The following is a 19,410-nucleotide window of genomic DNA, read 5'->3' on the forward strand; positions in this document are numbered from 1 at the left end:
TGAACAGATCATGGCCCGGGTTTTCAGCCTTCAGTGAGCACCCGTGCTTCTTAGGATGAAGTACAGAATACCTACTGTGCTCGGTTAGTCTCCGCGTGGGCCCTCCCTGTGTTCCTCCTGGCTTCTCACTTCACTCTGCCCTCCCCATGCCAGCCCCTTTCCCGTCCGGTGCGTTCCTGCCTAAGCCCGTGCTCTCTACTGCAAGCTCTTCCCATGCCCCGCCTCACCAGCCCCTGCTCCCTTGTCAAGTCTCAGCCCCAGGAGGCTTCCATGGAGACCCTTCCCTACTGACCTCTCCTGTCATAGACTCTGGTAGCCCATCTCCTCCAGGACACATCACACTTATAATTATGGCTCAGCGTCCAACGTCCCAGCGGGCCCTTCAAACCCTGGAGGCCAGGGAACTCCTCTGTCCTGTCCCCTCTGGATCCCACAGCCCAGCACAGAGTGGACAGCACAGAGTAGATCCTCAAAGGGTATTTTCTAATCAGTGACTGCTCCTGCCTTGCCGGGTATTTGTGGCAAGGTAGAATCATTTCATCACTGATTAAAGATTCTTTTCTGTTGGCTTCTTGGCATCTGTCAAATGGAAAGGTTCAAGGGATAAATGTCACCTTGATTAGAAAAAAAAAAATGCCACTTGCCTTTTAGACAGGCTTTCCCTGCAGACAGTCTGAAAAAACATAAGCCACTCATTGGCTAAAGGTCCCTTTTATCAGGTGTCCCAACCCTAACCTTTCTTTTCCAATTAGAATTCTCCTAAGCCTCACCTTTAGTAAGAGAAACAGAAGCTTGGAAGACGATGCCCAGACACTCTCACCATCTCTCCCTGTCACACACATGTGTACACACACGCGTGTGTGCATGGGTGTGACTTTGCAGGCAATCCTGACCGGGCCATTTAAAGTGTCTGTCTTGTTTGAGCATTGTTTTTTTCCAAGTTTCCCCTCATGTCACATAAAAGAACAAAGAAAGAAACCACATGGACAGGCATGCTAAGAAAGCGCTGTCTCAGAGGAAAGCCAGGCACTGTCTTAGACTCCTGCTCCTCCCCGTGAGTTCATGAGCATGACTGGGTTCTGGACTCCGGTGCTGACTGGCCAGGCCATGTGTACACACACGCATCATGAGGAAGCTGGGGTGAAAATTAAGGCATGGGTGTGTCTGTGGTTAAGAGCCAGCAGTAGGAACATGCCCCTTGGGTCTGTCTCTTTGGCAGGACTGCTCAGCTGGTAGAGAACATGCCACTTCATGGCATCTGCGGGAAAGACACACCCAGGGCAGCCCACAAGCGAAGCAGCCTTTACCCCTTGGAAGCCAGAGAGAGCCACGTGGATGCCGGCTCAGCTGCTGTCTCTGCTCCAGCTCAGGGCCACAGAGCTGAGGCAATGCTGAGACTAGAGCACGTGGCCAAGTGGTCTCCAGTGACACTGTGGCCTTTTAAAAAAAAAAATTATTTTTTAATTTAAATTCAATTAATTAACATTTAGCATATTATTAGTTTCAGAGGGGGAGTTCAGTGATTCATCAGTCTTCTACCCAGTGCTCACTACAGCAGGCCCTCCTTAATGCCCATCACCCGGGTACCCCATCCCCTCACGCCCCTCCCCTCCAGTAACCCTCAGTTTGTTGCCTATGATTTAGAGTCTCTTATGGTTTGTGTGCCTCTCTGACTTCATCTTCTTTTATTTTTCTTTCCCTTCCCCTAGGATCCTCGCTTTGTTTCTTAAATCCCACATGAGTGAAATCATACGGTGATTGTCTTCTTCTGATTTAGTTATTTTACTCAGCATAATACCCTCTAGTTCTATCCATGCCGTTGCAAATAGCAAGATTTCAATTTTTGATGGCTGCATAGTATTCCATTATATATCTATCTATATATACCACATCTTCTTTATCCATTGATCTGTTGATGGACATCTGGGATCTTTCCATGGTTTGGCTATTGTGGACATTGCTGCTATAAACATTGGGGTGCAGGTTCCCCTTCAGATCACTCTATTTGTATCTTTGGGGTAAATACCTAGTAGTGCAATTGCTGGGTCATAGGGTAGCTCTATTTTCAACTTTTTGAGGAACCTCCATGCTGTTTTCCAGAGTGTCTGCACCAGCTTGCATTCCCACCAACAGGATAGGAGGGTTCCCCTTTCTCCAGTGTGGCCTTTTTGTTTCCAAATCAGATTATAAATAAATAAATCAAGCACGGTGCTGAGGGCACAGAGCCCTGCAGCAAAGGAACGTGTGTAGTTCTCACGTTGATTTTTCTGCGAGGAGCATCGGTTGTCCAACACTGTGATTGGAAAAGGAAGGTGGAAGGACTGGGAGGAAGGTAGGGGGAGCCTCATTTCTGGATGCTTCCGTCTGTCTCCATCATTCCTCAATTTCTCTTGCCCCCAAAGTGGAACTGTTCTAAGACATATTAGCGGTCACTAGGGTCCTGGGCTGTGGAGTCGGGCATGGCTGGTTAGAATCCAGGCTCTGTCCTGGCCATATGACCCCGTGCTCCGGTTTACTTCTCTGTAAAGTGCAGATAACATAGACGCCTAAAAGAGCTGTCGTGACGATTGAATGAGATGTGTGTGTGAAGGGCACGTGTCTCCGAGATAAAAAAGAAAATCTGAAACTGGCGGCTGGCTTTCCGTTCTCCAGGGGTCGCTTCCTTTCCTTCATTCCTTCACACCAAGTGCCACTAAGCAAAGCACCCCCTGGGACCCTAAAGCCTTGGAGCTACAGGGTCCTTAGACACCAAGATGACGGACCCAGACCCCTTTCTTTCTGACAAAGGGTAGAAAATCCTTTTCCGGTGCCGGGCTGTGTTCACCAAGGCTGAAGCCAGGCAGCCCAGTGCACCTCCTTGTCCTCTTCAGCCCACCCCTCCACAGCCAGGTTCTTTAGTTTTCTTTTGAAACAAAAACAGCTTTATTGATTGCTTGGGGGCACGCCCCAGGCATCCTTCTGTGCGGCTGTCCCACGCTGCTCAGCGAGGCCTGGACTCCCCTACCAGCAGAGCTCTTGAAGTTGTGCCTGTCCTGTAATACATGCTCAGTAAATGCCCGCCCCGACAGACACTCCTTTACTGAGGAAACCGAGGCGATTAATGTTAATTAATGTTCATTCATTAAATGTTAATACCAGACCATGTTTGAGAAGCAGCATCCCAGGGGTGGCTTTGAGACCTTTTTCCTGAAATCAGTCTGAAGCCTGAAGCCTGAGGGCTGCAAGTGCCTCTCTGTGGCCTAAGCTTCAGTCCCTTCCATAACTATCCCTCTCTGTTCCCCACCAGCCCTGCATGCCTCAGAATGCGCATTCACCGTTTTTTTTTTCTTTTCCACCTCCCAGAGAAGTTTGGATAAGCAATAAAAGCAAGCAGGGAGCCCTGGCACAAGAGGAAACGCAGCTCTGATGAAGGAGCAGAAGGGGCAAAGTGGGAAGAGAAGCGGTGGCCTCAGCTGGCCTTGAACCAAGGTCAGGCAGTGTCACCTGGCCCTCCCGTCTCTCCCACCTCAGTTGTGGCCTCAGCTGGCACAATGCCGAGTCAAGCTCGAAGCCCTTCCAGGCCCCCTTTTTTCTTCCTTAAGTCTCCCCAACCTGTGTCTGAGCTAGGGTAATTTCACAGCCCAAGGAATGGAGCCAGTGGGAATGCGGACTAGCCTCCACACCCTCCTCCGCACATCACCATCAACTAGTGGCTTCAAACAAAATCATGTTATTTTCTTTCCGTTCGGGAGGTCAAGAGTCTGAATCCATTTCACCAAGCCGAAGCCAAGTGTGGACACGGCCAGGTTCCCTCTACTCCCTCCAGGGGCTCCGAGGAAAATCTAGGAATATCCCCCTTCTTGCCCTTTCTGGCTTCCAGAGCTGCATTCCTGGCATTCCTTGGATCCTGGCCCCTTCCTCCATCCTCAAAGCCCACAGCAGTGTCTTCTCATCATTCTCGCTCTGCTGAGATCACCACATGCCCTTCGCTACTCTTGGCAGGCGAGTCACGCTCTGCCTCCCCCTTGCAAGGACACCTGTGATTATACCATTGGCCTCCCCCAGATCCATCGCCCCGTCTCAAGACTTTACTTAATCACATCTGCAAAGTCCCTCTTTTGCTACCCCAGGAAACATTCACAGGTTGAGGGGATTCCAACAGGGACATGGGGAGGAGGCCCCTTATTCAACCTACCAGACTCCCCGGCTCTGCTGGCCCCAAGCACTCATGCTTCCTCCACTCTCTGCCAGTCCAAATTGGCTTCTAAAAATGGATTTTTCAATACTGACTACCTTATAATGCCAGAAGGAACTTTTTGGTTCTGATTTTTAGCAAATGAGAGTCTAACTTAAAAAAAAAAAAAATGCCTTGGCCTGTGTAACGGAAAGTGTCTAGGTGTGGGCTTCAGGCACAGCTTGAACCAAGGTCAGGCAGTATCACCTGGCCCTCCCGTCTCTCCCACCATCTCTTTGCCCTACCATCTGCTGTGTCAGCTCTACTTTCGGGCAGATCCCGCACACACAGCGGCAAGATGACTCACAAGCTCCAGCAGTGCCAGCTCTCATATGCCAGGTTCAAGTCCAGGGAGAAGAGGTAGAGGCTCTTTCTCTGCAATGAGCAACTGGCAAATGTTTTGCTGCAACTCTCTGGCTGTGGTTGGTTCCTCAGCTGAGGCCTGGGGAACCCAGTGGTGCCCTGGAGTTGGGCTGCAAGTGAGAGTCAGGCTCATTGTCAGAGGGGAGCATGAGGCACTTGTGCCAAGAAAGGGATGCTGGATCCCAGGTAGCCAAGAGCAAAGATGCCCACCACAATGGCCAATCAGATGCCTTGTGTTCCCCTGGTGAGTCTCAAGCCAAAGAAATGGGCATCTGGTTATGAAATTTGGCAGCCGGTTTTTGGAAGGCTATCTGAGGGACCCTAGCAGTGTCCCAGGGACGCGGTAAGCTGCTAGGCCCCTCAGACCAGAAAGGCAGCTCCTGTGAGGCCCTGTGCCTTTTCCCGGCACCATGGCCCTGTCACCGTGGAGCACAGACTCCAGCTTTGAAGCACCATCACCTTCTCTGCTTCTGCAGCTTAGACCTTCCATGTGAACAACAACATCCCCATCTTTGAAACCTTGGGATCGGACCGCCAATACGTGAACAAATCTGTAACTTTACTGAGAGAAGAACCTCTTTTAACAGCCTTCCAGCCTTCCTGAGCAAAACGTGTCTCCCATAGCAATTCTTTCCTGTAGACCATTGTGTAAGGCCAAACCTGCATAGTTAAAGCATGAGAGGAAGATTCTGTAGTTTTGACCGTGGAAGTAATGATAACTGTGTTGGTCATGTGCCAGTCACAGCTACAGCCCCGTTACGTATCTTAGCTCACGTCACATGACAGTCCTGGGGCGTAGTAACACCCTTCCCTTGACGTTGGGCTCCCACAATGGACCCGGACTCTGGGTGTGCACTGAGTGCAAAGCCCCTGCCTTGACCGCTGGCTTTACTGACATATCAAAGAACATTTTTCTATAGATCCCATTACTGGATATCCATCTTTCATTTAAATGAAGGTTCATTTAATGAAGACCCAAGGACCTAGGGAACGTGAGCACCGTCATGGCCTGTAGCGAGGTGGGAGGTACTACGCTAGAGGAGGCCCGAACAGGACTTGCTGAGGGGCTGGCTGGGAGGAGGAAGAAGACGCTCTGTCAAGGTCAGTGCCTGGATTTTCAGTTCAAGGGACTAGGTGAGTGGGAGATAGTGCTGTCGGGTGAGGAGAGAAACAGTCCAAATTTGGCAGTAGAAGGACAAAGAGGGTCTGGGCCTGGACAGATGACAATAAAGGTCCGTGACTATGCACCCACCCGCACCACAGAACAAGAATCAGTGTAGAAACTGGGCTCCTTCAGCACAACCTGGTGGGTAGCCCAGTGCTACAGGACACCGAGTAAACAATAGAAATAGTTCCCAGTGAGCAGGACTTCACAGATGCGCTGAAAAAAAAAAAAGTAACAGATTTGTAAATCTCTGTCACAACTCATTTACAGATGGCCCTTAGCCCCATCTGTTCATTTAAGAACTTCTGGCAGAAACAGGGGATGGCAGAGATGAGGGTGGAAATCAGTTCTTCTCGGTCCTGTGACAACATGCGAGAAGTTTGTGGGATGTGCAGCTTTGTCGTCTTTGGTCTTTCTTCTTTCCACTCTGCTGATGAGCTGCTGGGGATATCAGGATAAGGGGCTTTCTCAGGTTAGCATTCTGTGGTTCGAGGAGGCCCAGGAAGGGGACTCTGATTGGAAGAGTCGGCAGAATTAGAGGACTAGGCAAAGAGGGCTGAGAAAGAAGAAAGTGGCTACATAAACCAAGAAAGGGGAATTCGTTTTTAAATTAGAGGGAAACAGTTCCATTTCTAGTAATATAGTGGGCTAAAATGCCAATTTAAATATATATACATATATATATTTACTTAAAAATATATATATTTAAATATATTTACTTAATATATTTAATATATTTACTTAAAAATATATATATGTATACTTGCTTTAAATTTTGAGGTCTGGATAAACTAACAGGAATTCCCACAGAGAAAGTTCGAAGGAACATTGAATGTTCATATTAGTGTACTATTTTATATTAGTTTGCTCCTTTACCTCAGACTGGAAGGCTAAAACAATGTATTTTCTCATCGTTCTGGAAGCTAGAAACCTGAGATCTAAGTGTTGGCAGGGTTGGTTCCTTCTGTGGGCCATGAGGGAAAGATCCGTTCTAGGCCCTCTTCTTGGCTTGGAGATGACTGTCTTCCCCCCTGGGCCTTGCCTCTGTACATGTCTGTGGCCAAATTTCCGAATTTTATAATAATAAAGTGAATGTTGCCTCACCCCCCCCCCATTATAAATGTGACACTCTTTATAAACTTAAGCCCCTCATGAAAGAGAACAGTGTGAGGCCAGCCTCCAGCTAACCTGCTTATACTCCATGGTGATACCCCCTAGAAGTTTCCCAGGCCTCCCTCATCAGGCCTCTCACAGCCTGGATCCTGTAGCCCATCCACATAGGATCTCCTCTCCTGCTATGATAGGCCAGTGAATTTATCTGACCCAGGGGTCAGATTAGCCTCTGGGACTGTTGGGAAGACTGTAGCCATCTCTCAAGTCTGAGCTTCCAGAGACAAGTTCCTGTGTAGTGAGTCTGCAAGAGATCAAGGCCAAGAGCCTTTGAAGGAGAGCTTTGAAGAGGGTAGGCCTTTTGCTCATTTCATATTTAACTTAAGGTGATCACTGGAAGGGATCCTGTCGTCTACCGTTTCATCCAATTTCCTGAGATACCACATCCATTACCCCATCGAGAAATGAACTGAGCTGTTTTTCATTTCAGTTTTGAGTGTTATGAAACTTTTCGTCCTGCTTTAATGTTGCTACAGTAGAACTCCAGTCACCTTATTATAGAGTCATTCTTTTTAAGGCATCTTCCCAGTGCCTCCAGCGCTGGCGGAGGGTATCAGCCTCGTAGACGTTCAGTGTGAGCAAAGCTGGCTTCTAAAGAAATCAGTGGAAAGCGTCAGTGCGTATTTGAACCTGAGTTAGGGCTATGTCTGCTTCGTTCATTTAGTGATCTGGTTCTTTTAAAAGAGCCAACCTGATTTATCTATGTGTTCATATTAATTAAAATGCCCCACAGCTAGCTACATCTCCTGAAGACCCAACATTAAAAGAAATCAACTTGAAAAAAACCATCCTGTTTTGAAAGTATTTCTAAAGGGCTTTGAAACTGATTATAAGGGAGATTTCACAGCCTGCCTACCTGTTCTGCCGTCTTTCGAAGAGTATGTAGCAGTGGGGACACCTTCTGGAGCTTTTATAGAAGTGGCCATTTCTCACAGAAATCCCTCTGGAGACCGTCAGGGAGATCTGGGTACATTCCTCCACCACTCACCTTGCAGCAAAACTCTGTGGGAAGTCACTTCAAGGCAAGGTCAAATGTGGCTGGCTTTTCCTTACCTAGATTACAATCAGGATGGACCCCTCATCATCCAAAAGAAGGGTTCTAGACAATACATTGTTCTTTATGTTGTGGCTTTCAATTACCCCTAAAATGAGAAAACCTGTGAGGCACTGCCATGGGCCTGGCGTGGCAGACGTGACCAAGGAGATGCCCTTGCCCATTAAGGAGGTGGACTGTCCAGCAAACTGGTGAAGAGTGAGCTCTGAAGCCAGGCTAACTTACTGGCTCTCTGAGCTTCCATTTTGTCACCTGAAGACCGAGGACCATCGCAGTACCTACTTCATTGAGCTGTTGCGAAGATTTAATCAGGCAGACATTATGGAGTGTTTCATACAGTACCAGGTGGAGAGTGATGAGTTGTGTTGGCTGCAGGTACCTACCTCCGGCCTGTTTTAGTCTGTTTGGATGCTATACCAATCCAAGCACCACACATCCATCTCTCACAGTTCCGAAGGCTGAGAAGCCCCGCAGATGACGCAGACAGACTTGGTGTCTGGTGAGAACTGCTTCCTGGTTCGCCGATGGTGTCTTTCTGCTGTATGCTTAAGGTGGAAGGGCCAAGATTGCTCTCCGGGCTCTCCTGGATAAGGGCCTGAATCCCATCATGAAGCTTCTGCTTCATAATCACCTCTCAGCAGGCCTACCTTCTAATACCGTCGCCTTACAGGTTAGGATCCCAGCATACAAGATCTGGGGGGGACACAAACATTCAGACCATAGCAAGAAGGCTCTTGTTTGACCACCAATTTTTGTGACCTTCTTACCACCATCTTCTTTGTCCTTGTACTCGGCCTTGAGTGCGAAGCAGAATCATGTTGGAAGCTTTTAAATATCCTGACTCGAAGTGAATCAGATTCTCTGCAGTTGGGACTCGGGCATCAGCTGATGTTACAGTTCAGCACGTGATTCCAATGAACAGCCACAGGAGGAACCACTGTTTTCTAGAAGCTTCAACTGCAACTCCTTTCGAGAACCTTTAAAAATATGATTTTACCCCCAAAGGTGTGGGGGTGAAAACTTGAACTTTGGCTACTCATTGATGTTCTGCCAATATCCCCCTTAACATAGGTGACCAGCTGGAAGCATTCTGGGACACGATCAAGTCAAAGGGCTAAGGCAGGCTGCTTTCATAATGGGTATGTGTTTGCAGTTTGCTTCCCTTTCTCATGTGCCAGAGCTGGGACGAGCTGGTCGGGAAGGCACTGAGCCAGCCCCATCTGTCATTTGCTTCCCGATGTGGGAGGTTCAGCAACTGTAAGACGACAAAGCCAGGCAATAAATAAGGAAACGTGGTTGGGACTTTGTGCCTAGAGGGGCTCTGGAACTTGCCTACTTTTCACTTGACTTAAAGCAATGATTACAGCCTCCACTTAGAGATAGAAAACAGGGGCCAGTCTAATGCGTAGCAGGCTTGTGATGAGTGGAGTTAGAGGAAGGGAGGGAGGCAGGGCGGGAATTCATCTGAATTCCAACAATGAAGGTGTTCCCCAGTCAGCCGAACACAAGAGCAGCTCAGGGCATTGGACTTCTGCCCTGACTCAGGCACCCTGCTGAGGGTCCAGTGTAAGCCTCAAACAATCAGGTGAGGGGGACTCTATCACCGGCACAGTAGCCAGGTGACACAGTGTGTGAACGGGGAAGCCAGAGTTCAAACCCAGGCTGTCTGACCCCTCCCACGCCCGGCCTTGAACTGGATCACTGGGCACTCCACACGCCTTGCGGTTGGAGCACTCATATTCTGAATGATACCCGTGCCTATGTCTCTGACCCTGACCCACTGGCCTCTGGGTCCCTTGAAGCAAGATCTGGCTTTCTGGTGTTTGATAAGCATGCAGGGCTGCGGTGGTCTCCCTAGAAACAGAGTCGGAGATGCTGATTCTTGGGCAGGTGCTTATCAAGGGAGGCTCTCTGGAGAAACTGAGAGAGTAAGAAAAATGAGATAGGGCAAGGGGAGAACTAGGGCATCTGCCTGACCCCATGTCGAGCTCTGGAATGTAAATTGCCTCTGAGTCTGTCCCAGTTAGAGCCCTCACTCTCATCTAGCTATCCTAGCCTGCAGATGGCACCCTAAGGGGAGGGAGGGCATAACCTCCCAGGCATCTCAGGGTCAGGGAAGGCAAGTCCTACCAATGAGCCAGAGAAAGGGGCAGCCGACACCCAGAGCTTCCAGTGAGTGGGGGCATCGTTCCGGTGAGAGAGGTGTAACAGTATGCTAGCTACAGCTGTCAGTGTGTCTATCCACGCATACGGCAACACAGGAGCCAAACAAACGCCTTTAGTCCAGTCAGGGGTGGTTTTCACCCTTTGTAGGCACACTCCCAGAATCCAGGTGCAATGAATCACTGGATTAGAGGTCACTGTGTCTCCTGCAAAGCTGTTCCTCACCTGACACATGCCCCCCAGCCACCCGGAGACCGTGGCTGCCTGCCCCGACGCCAGCGCGCAACCAACACACACCCTTGGGTCTCCGCGTTATCACCTGGACCACAGCGCAGCATGTCAACTGAAACAAACAGGCTCCAACCGTTATCCCTGCTTCCGGTGCAGGGAGAAGAGCAAAAAAGACGGAGCACTTTTTAAGTCTGCAGCACAAAAGAGTGTTATCGATTCTAACTTACCCAAGAGTTGAAAATAAAATAGGAGGAGGGGAAGCCTCGGGGCCCAAACCAGTGTGGCTGACGGACAGGATGTCCGATGTCCATGTGATCTGTTCCAGCTGAAGGGAGGGTTTCTTTCCTGGCTTCTCTGGGGATGCTCGTATGGGGAGCTCTGGAATCGGAGCAATATTGATTTTCCTTGTTTGCTACGTACGCTCTTTTAAAAATAACCGAACCTAATCCTCTTGGGGTCAGCATAACAGGAAAGTAATCATCTGTTCCTGAGGGTAAAATGAAATCCGAGCCCCCAAACCACCAACATTCTATTTCAGTCGTTTTGGAGCAGGATTTTTATTTGAATGCTAAATTAAAGCCTTCACTATGACAAAGGCTTCCCTGTCTCCTTATGGCTTCGTTTGTGAGCGGTGGGGCCACTCCCCCAGGCTCCTTTGTTTGTCTCCAGAGACCTCTCACTTCCAATTGTTCAGGTATCTGGATCCTTGGAGGTGTTGTTTGTCCTCAGGTCTGCAGACACAGTACAGCATTGAATGTTTCCTTTACAGATATTCCCATGGGCACTCCCCCCCACCCACCCGTGTAGCACAACATCCCAGGAGTGTGCAAATGTTGGATGAGAGAGTGCTATTATCTGGGGCAGCTCGGCCGAGTCTCCCTGGGCATCTCTGCTAACCTGGGGTGATTTAATGAGTGCTCAGAATTGTCCTCCGCTCATCAGCACTGACCCTCGCTGGGAAGCCCGAGTGCTAGCCTCCTATTAATTATCAGTGCCAGTCCTTAGCCATCGTGCTGCCATTCCTACCCAGCATGGGTCCTAAATCTGGCTGTACATTAGAATCACCTGGGAAGCCTGTTAAAAATCGCACTCCTGGGCCCTGTCTGAGACCTGCCGAATCAGAATTCACCCAAGAATGGGGTTCAGGAACCTTTATTTTATTGAGCTTTCCAGCACCCAGCCCAACATGGACCCTTAGCCAAAAATGGTGTGATTTCAGTGTAAGAGAATGTCAACTTGAGACATCTGGCCTGCAGTAAACCACAACAGAAGCTCATGGAAGAAGACAAAAGGAGCTTTTGCGCTCTTCTTCAGGATCTTAGGGAGTGGGGTGGGTGGGGTTCGGGTGGAGGTACAGTGCACCCCCGACAGGTGGTGGTGGCTGGTTCTTTCTTCAGAACGCAAGCCCCTGACTTAAGCTTTGATTGCCGATGCATCTGTTTCAAAGAGGCACCGCCTCAGAGGCTGCGATCTGCAGTGACCAACTGGCACCCATACAGCTGGAAAAGGAGCCAGGCCCCTCCGCTCACTAACGCTCCTTTGATTTCAGAATCTTGGTAGACTTGGATAACCGACCATTTGCGCTACTTGTCTCTGCTGGACCCTGCACTGTAAATTCCCACTGAGCACAGGCTGGGAAAAGCTGACACGCGCCTGTGGCCCCCCTGCCTTTGTAGGTTCGTGTCACGGCCGAGGAAGGCCTACAGTGCCCCCCTGTCTCAGGCAGAGTCCATCCCGCTCACCTCAACTTCTGCCAGCTCGCAAGCAGTGCCAGCAACAGAATCCCCCGAGATGGATCTAAACGATTTTGTTAAGTAAGTGCAAATGCAAAGCCAGTTGGGGTTTTTTAAAATAGCAATTTCTTTCCTCCACACTGACTTACGTTCTCAAACTCATCCCTTATTTATTCAACTGGCCACTCACTAGTCAACATTTTAGTGAGGGCTTTCTGCGCATGATGCCCTCGACTGTGCTTCTGGGATAGAGTAGGAAATCATTTCTGCTCTCAGGAAGTCACAGCTTCCTGAGCCCTGGAGGACTAAGCTGTTCCCGTCACACTGCTCTCTCCATCCATCCCAGGTCTGCGGCCAGGGTCAGGTCAAGTGTAGCAAGCTAAAGAGGATATGGCAATTGGCCAAACAGTATATCCTCACAATAAAATGCTCCAGTAAATAACGAAAGTTAACGTGGAGCTCTGGGGACCCAGCAAATTGTCTGGAGAATTGCTAGAGCTTCCCAGAATGTCTCATAATTTGGTCATAGGCTCATTAGGCCAGGAAAGAAGGGTTGGAGTCTATGGAAAATTGGCCAGCCTGATGTCCCAGAGTCCATGTTTGAGGGCAGGGAGTAACAGCATTGCCCAGCTGGCCTCTTGAGAAAAGCATCCTTTGAGTGAGAACCCACTTATCTTTTGGGGTGCAATAGAGGAGAGAGGAAGGTGGGTCTGCGACGTAGCCGAAGACCGTGTTGTGATAATTGCTGAATGAGTTATTCAACACCTCTCATTCAACTCTCCAGGACTGTCCTCACAGATGAAGGTGTCGGGTGTGAAGAAAGAGAAAACATGAAAGTACAAGTGCCCACCGTGGTCATCTCCGATGTACGGTTTTCAGTCCACAGCATGTCTTGGCAAGCCGAGGGTCCTTACTCCAAAGGAAAAACAGAGGCAGGAGCAATGGCAAGTGTCCTGCTGGGATTTGGGTGGGGTGAGGCTGGGGAATGTCATCCGGGTCACTTCCCAACCGAACACCCCCAGAGCCAGCATCCCACTGAGAGCCACACACCTCAGCACATAGATTTTTCTCTTTAATGAAAAAGCTGGTTATCTGTAACCCAAGGCATTCTTCCCAGCTCCTAGATGGAGCCTACAAAAGGAGAAAGATTCTCCTCAGTCATCCCATAGTGAAAACAAAGGGGAGAGCAAGGGATTTTAAAAATTCATACCCTGAAATTCTTCTAGAAGGATGGCCTAAGGAAATCATTGGAGATATAAAGATTTAGGTACAACGATGTTTGTCACAACACTTTAGAAATAGCAAAAAAATTGGAAAAATAAACTAGCATATCTCCATGGACAATATAAAATCTTTTAAAATAGGGTTTGTTTGGGACATCTGGGTGGCTCAGTAGGTTAAGCGTCTTCCTTCAGCTCAGGTCATGATCCCAGGGCCCTAGGATTGAGTCCCACATTGGGCTCCCTGCTTAGCGGGGAGCCTGCTTCTGCCTCTGCCTGCCACTCTCCCTGCTTGTGTTCCCTCTTTCTCTCTCTCTCTGGCAAATAAATAAATAAAATCTTTTTTAAAAAATAAAAATAAAATAGAGTTTGTCTCCGTAGTGGCAGAGTGGGAGTAAGCCAGCATTTTCATGCTTTGTAGGTAATTATGAACTGGCATAGCCTCCATGAAATACGATTTGGAGAGTGTATCAAAATTTAAAATGCACAGTTGTTCTGCTAGGATACTCTTCTTTGGATATGCCTTTATGCTCTCGTAGACATGGACTCTCCTTGTACACTGAAGCTTTGGTGGTAAAAGTAAGAAAAATTGGAAACAACTTTACTCCATAGTAGGAGACTTGCTAAATAAACCAAACTGTAGCTGCACAAAGCAATACTAGAAAATCTTTTTTTTTTTAAAGATTTTTTTTTATTTATTTGACAGAGAGAGATCACAAGTAGGCAGAGAGGCAGGCAGAGAGAGAAAGGAGGAAGCAGGCTCCCCACTAAGCAGAGAGCCCAATGAGGGGCTCCATCCCAGGACCCTGGGATCATGACCTGAGCCGAAGGCAGAGGCTTTAACCCACTGAGCCACCCAGGCACCCTGAAAATCTTTTTTTTTTTTAAAGTCAAAAGATTTATGCAGTCTGAAGAAAAACCAGAGTATTAAAAATCTTTTTTTAAAAAAATGAATTAGTTCTCTAATACTGATTTAGAGCAGCCTCTGATATATTAAGTAAAAATAAATCCATGTTCTGTATTTATTTTTCATTTTAATTCCAATAGAGTTAGCATACAGTGCTCATCAGCTTCAGGTGCACAACATAGTGACCCAACCATGTGGGTTGCACACTATGTTGTCACTATGTGACTCAACAAGTCTCTTCATGGCCCGGTGCCCGTCGTGTGAAGTGTGCGCTTTGTCCTCATCCCCTGTTTCACCCATCCTCCCGCCCATCTCCCTTCTGGGAACCAACCACCTGATTGTTCTTTGTGGTGAAGAGTCTGCCTCGTGGTTTGTCTCTTCTTTTTTTTTTTTGTAGAATTGCTTTGTTTCTTAAATTCCACATATGAGTGAAATCAGTATTTGCCTTTCTCTGACTGACTGACCTCCTTAGCATTATACTCTCTAGGTCATTCCATGTTGCTGCAAATGGCAAAATGTGATTCTTTTTTAGGGCTGAGTAATATTCCATTGGTGGTATATATCCCCCCCTCTTCTTTATCCATTCGTCTATCAGTAGACACTTGGGTGCATCCATAATTTGGCTATTGTTAGTAATGCTGCAGTAAACATGGGGGTGCATCTATCCCTTCGAGTTAGTGTTTTCATATTCTTTGGGTAAATACCCAGTAGTGGAATTACTGGATTATATGACGATTCTATTTTTAATTTTTTGAGGAACCTCCACAGTGTTTTCCATGGTCTGCACCAGTTTGCATTCCCACCAACAGCACACAAGGGTTCCTTTTCCTCCACATTCTCACCAACACTTGTTGCTTGTGTTTTTTGACTGTAGCCATTATGACAGATATGAGGTAAGAACCGATTGTGGTTTCAATTTGCATTTCCCTGATGACGAGTGCTGATGCACATCTTTTCATGTACCTTTTGGCTACATGTTCTATTTGTAAAAAGTATTTTAGGTGATCCTTGGGAAGAATATTTAGGCACATGGATGGCAGCACTCTTACCAACTGACAAGTCAGAACACGGACAATATACCCTTATATAAACACATTATACGCCCACACATATATACGTATAATTTAGTATAACTTAGTAATTGATTTCTATTTCTCTTTGAAGCTTTCTGTGTTTTCCAGATTTTTAGAATACATGTGTATATGTAAAACAGTTGTCTTTTAAATGTTTTCTTTTTTCAATGTTCAAAGAGGTTTGTCCTAGAAAACGCAACAATACAGAAAAATGAAAGCAATAATTTCCTCACAATGCCACCACTTATGGAAAAGTGCTACCGCAACTTTAGCAGACAACCTCCTAGCTAACTGTTTGATCTCTGAATGAATTTGCACATGCTTATACCTTCAGGTGTGATCCCTGTGTGCATGCAATTGTACAGAAGTGGAACTGATTTTTCACTCCATAATACGTTGTGCATATGATTCCCAGTCCCGAAATATACACTGAATCATCCTCCGTGGATGCAGGTGCCACACCCTCTTCATTTGAAGTGATCCCCCGTTGATAGGCATTTCATTTGCTTTCAAAGTTTTGCTGTTTTAAGGAGTTCTGCGGTGCACATCCTTATACATGTATTTTGGGCACTTGTCCGTTGATCTCCATAGGGGGAAACATGTACCATTTTTAAGGTATGAACATATACTTCAGTTTTCTGTCACTGAGCGGGGAGCAGCACATGGAGGACCTCTCGTGAATGCTTGCTAGCTTTTCCCCACACCTCTAATTTCTAGGGATTAAACCTCAACTCTGATGAAACAGAAAAAACAGACCCAAACCCAAGCCAGGTGGAGGTTCAGGAACCCCCATGGATCCTGGAGCAGGAAGAAATATTTTCCATCGGGATCGAAGAAGTAAGTAACACCTTCTGGGCCCTGAAGTCACGTGAGACTGACTCTGCTTGCTGAGCCCCTGACCCAAGTTGGAAACGTAAACCTTGGCAGACCACTGTGCCCCCGCTTGTTATGACTTACATGTAGGGTGCTGGGTGAGCCACCTTTCACGGAGTCAAACGAGTTAAGGTCAGGAATTAACCCGTAAATGGACTAAAGTTTACCCTACCCTCATTCCGACTGAGGCCCTCCCGCAGGGTGACTTACCGGTGTTTGGTGTTCCAGGTGTTTGATATTCTGCCCCTCTACGGAGTACTGCAGCCGCACAGCAGCCACCAGATGTCATTCACCTTCTACGGACACTGTGACATCGTGGCACAGGCTAAAGCCCTGTGCGAAGTGGAAGGAGGACCCACCTATGAGATAATGCTGAAGGGAGAGGCTTCCCTGGTCAGCTATTCCTTTGACACCAAGGATATTAACTACGGGTTACAGGTATTGCCAACTACAGGGAGGGGACTGCCCGGTTTCTCCTCAAACATCGCACACGGTTCTGTGCTCTGACGTCTCCTGGAACCTCGGATCATCACAGTCTTGCCACCACCCCGACCTTGATCCCTGATCTGCCTCCCTAAACCTGATCATCTCACCGCCAGCTGTTGGCCAGGCATTTTTCACTTGCTTCTCTGTCTTCTGGAATTCATGTTAGATGCCTTCCCTTGCAATCCAGAAGCCCATGCCGACCCCTGCTTTTCTTCCAACAGCACCGTCACCTTCTCAGTCCCTTAAGCTTACCGTCTCCAAGGCATTTGCCACTACCGCCTCTCCATCCTTACCGGCATCGGGGCTTTCTAATTCATCTAGCAGCATCCCTCGGTGTCAGTGTGCCCTTCCCAAGGCTATTGAGGTTCTCAGGGATCCGGGGCTTCTCAGGCCGGTCCTGAGATAGGACAGCAGTCCTGCTCAACCCATAAGGTGTGCATGAGTCCCCCAGGAATCTTCTTCAGGGCAGATTCTGATTCAGTAGGTCTGGGGTGGGGCCTTGAGAAAGATGACTCTCTCAAGCAGTTCTGTCAAGCTCCCAGGTGAGGCCGAGGACCCCACGGAAGAAGGGATTACATCACACTCCTCGCTTCTGCCACCAGCCCATCTACACAGCACTGCTTCACAGACTTTCCCAAACCTGCATTTTCATCTTCTCAAGTCCCACAACAGTTAGCCCCAGCAGCATTGGGGAAAGCAACGTAGTACTGAGAAAGGAGTGTGGTTTTGTAGTCAGAAGAACTGGGATGTCACCCCAGCCTGACTTCCTACTCAGAACCTTGAACATATCAAGACCTCTGCAAGCCACAGTGCTCCTCAACTATAAAGTAAGAATGGGACGGCAGTGCCTGTCTCCTAAGTGGTTGTGGTCATTTAAGTAAAGTCTCTGGACAGTCCTACGCTTGGGGCAGGGAAGCCTCCGATCCTGAGGCCCTTTCTCTGTTACCCACTGGATCAGAGTCAAGCTCTTCCACCTGAGTGAGGGTCTCCTAAGCCCCTCTATTAACTGATGCTCCTTATAGACTAAATTTCACTTATTACAGTTTCCCCGTCAAGCCCGTTCATCCATTTGTGACCAAACTAGTTTACACGCCGACCCTACTCCTTCCCAGCCCTAACTCCCTGCCCCAATACTTCTTCTTATATTATCCCTCTTGTCTACTCTGCCAACCCCAAGTCTCACATACTGTGAGACTCAGCACCCCCTCCAACCTCTACTTTTTTTTTTTCCTCTTACTTCACATTCTCTTAGCATTTAAGTATAGTCTTTGCCATCAAATAATGCACATTCTAGTTTTCGGTTTAGAATAATTGTTAATTCTATGTCTGTACACCTTCTTTTCCCAATTAGATTTGTATTATGTTCTCAGAAACCATACCTCCTACCAAATTATAATGGGAATTAGACACCCCCCCCATTATACACCTCCTGCATGTAGAATTACTGAATTGTGGGTGTGCGTGTGTTTATGGGTTAAAGATTGTGCCTAGAAGCAATTCACCTGACTCATGTTGAGACTTTCTCCACTGGGTTGACCAAATGGAATTCTCTTTCATTCTTTATCTCCAGAGTCTTTTGGGCAAGTAGTTCTGGCTCAGCTTACAGTATATTCTTTGAAACAGCTAGTCCTTCCCCTAGCTTATCCTGAGAACCCCCAAAGTGGCCTCAGTCTGTGGTTATTGGCCCTGCTGATTAGCTGCTGAGCTGTGTTAGTAAAATCTCAAAAAAAGAGTATGTTTTGCCGATTACACTATGACTTTCCCTATAAATAGAAAAATCCTAATTCTGAAGGCAAATCTCATCCAAAAACTAAATGCTAATACGGGAAAGTTTACTTTTAAGATCCTCCATTATGAGTCTCTGTGGTGCGGAGGGTCAGACACCCCCACACACAGCCTCACTAACCTGAATTTGTCATCAGTAGAGCTAATGAGGAGCCAGGCGTCCAGGGTCTGGTGCTTCTCCCACCCCAGGGACCACCTTGGTGACAGTAAAATGTGGACTGGCCAGCGTCTAGATCATGAAAAATGAAATCCATGTCTGTGAGGTTTACTTGTCCACCGCCCTTTGCCAGGATAATAGCAGCATCCCCATGGGTGGCTGACAGCAGCCCCTCTCCTTCTCATCTCCAGCTGTTCGACCACATCTCAGAGAATGAGATCACACTGAGGAACACTGGCAAAGTTGGCTTTGAGTTCAAGGTTCTGACTGACCACCTGTCTTCACCAGACCACCTTCTGCCTGGAGTGCCCCTAATCCTGCCCATTTCGGTAAGTAGCCTCCTTGCCCACGATGGCTGTGGGGCAATGGTAGGCAGGACCCAAGTTCAAACCTACAAGCCACATGCCCGTGGAATACGGGATTATGTTAGACATTCACTGACAGGATGATGGGTGTGATTTTCTTTTTAACAACAAATAAAGAGTTCTCAGAAACAATCAATCAATCAATCAATCCAAGCACTTGACTCATTTATTAAGCAAGGATTTATTGAGTCTTGCATGAGCCAGGCACTGCCCAGGCACAAGGGACTCCCCTGAGAACAAGAGAGTCTAACCCAATGGTTTGGGGTTTTGTGTTTGGGTTTTTTTTCATGATTGTAAGAGTGGTTTGTTTCCACTCACGTCCTCACACTTCCCTTGTAATTCCTTGAAGCCAGGGGCCTCCTCCCCACTTGGACTTACGCTTTCCTTTTTAAACTACAGTTTTATTACTCATGCATGCATCCTTAAACTGCTTTTAGTTTATGAATTTTTCC

General features: G+C 47.7%; 1 protein-coding gene across 5 annotated transcripts in view; it reads left to right on the top strand.

Annotated features, from left to right (window-relative positions):
• HYDIN (HYDIN axonemal central pair apparatus protein) overlaps window positions 1-19,410 on the top strand; it is a 386,960-nt gene that overhangs the window by 242,604 nt on the left and 124,946 nt on the right. For all 5 annotated transcript variants that reach the window (XM_045076288.1, XM_045076287.1, XM_045076290.1 and 2 more), the window contains 5 exons: window positions 12,036-12,173; window positions 12,877-13,036; window positions 16,010-16,129; window positions 16,394-16,603; window positions 18,785-18,922. In XM_045076288.1, coding sequence (XP_044932223.1) covers window positions 12,036-12,173; window positions 12,877-13,036; window positions 16,010-16,129; window positions 16,394-16,603; window positions 18,785-18,922 — 766 coding nt within the window. The remainder of the gene's footprint in view (window positions 1-12,035; window positions 12,174-12,876; window positions 13,037-16,009; window positions 16,130-16,393; window positions 16,604-18,784; window positions 18,923-19,410) is intronic.

The sequence above is a fragment of the Mustela putorius genome, unplaced genomic scaffold (genome assembly GCF_011764305.1).
Source record: "Mustela putorius furo isolate JIRA1106 unplaced genomic scaffold, ASM1176430v1.1 tig00000174_pilon_pilon_pilon, whole genome shotgun sequence".
NCBI lineage: Eukaryota > Metazoa > Chordata > Mammalia > Carnivora > Mustelidae > Mustela > Mustela putorius.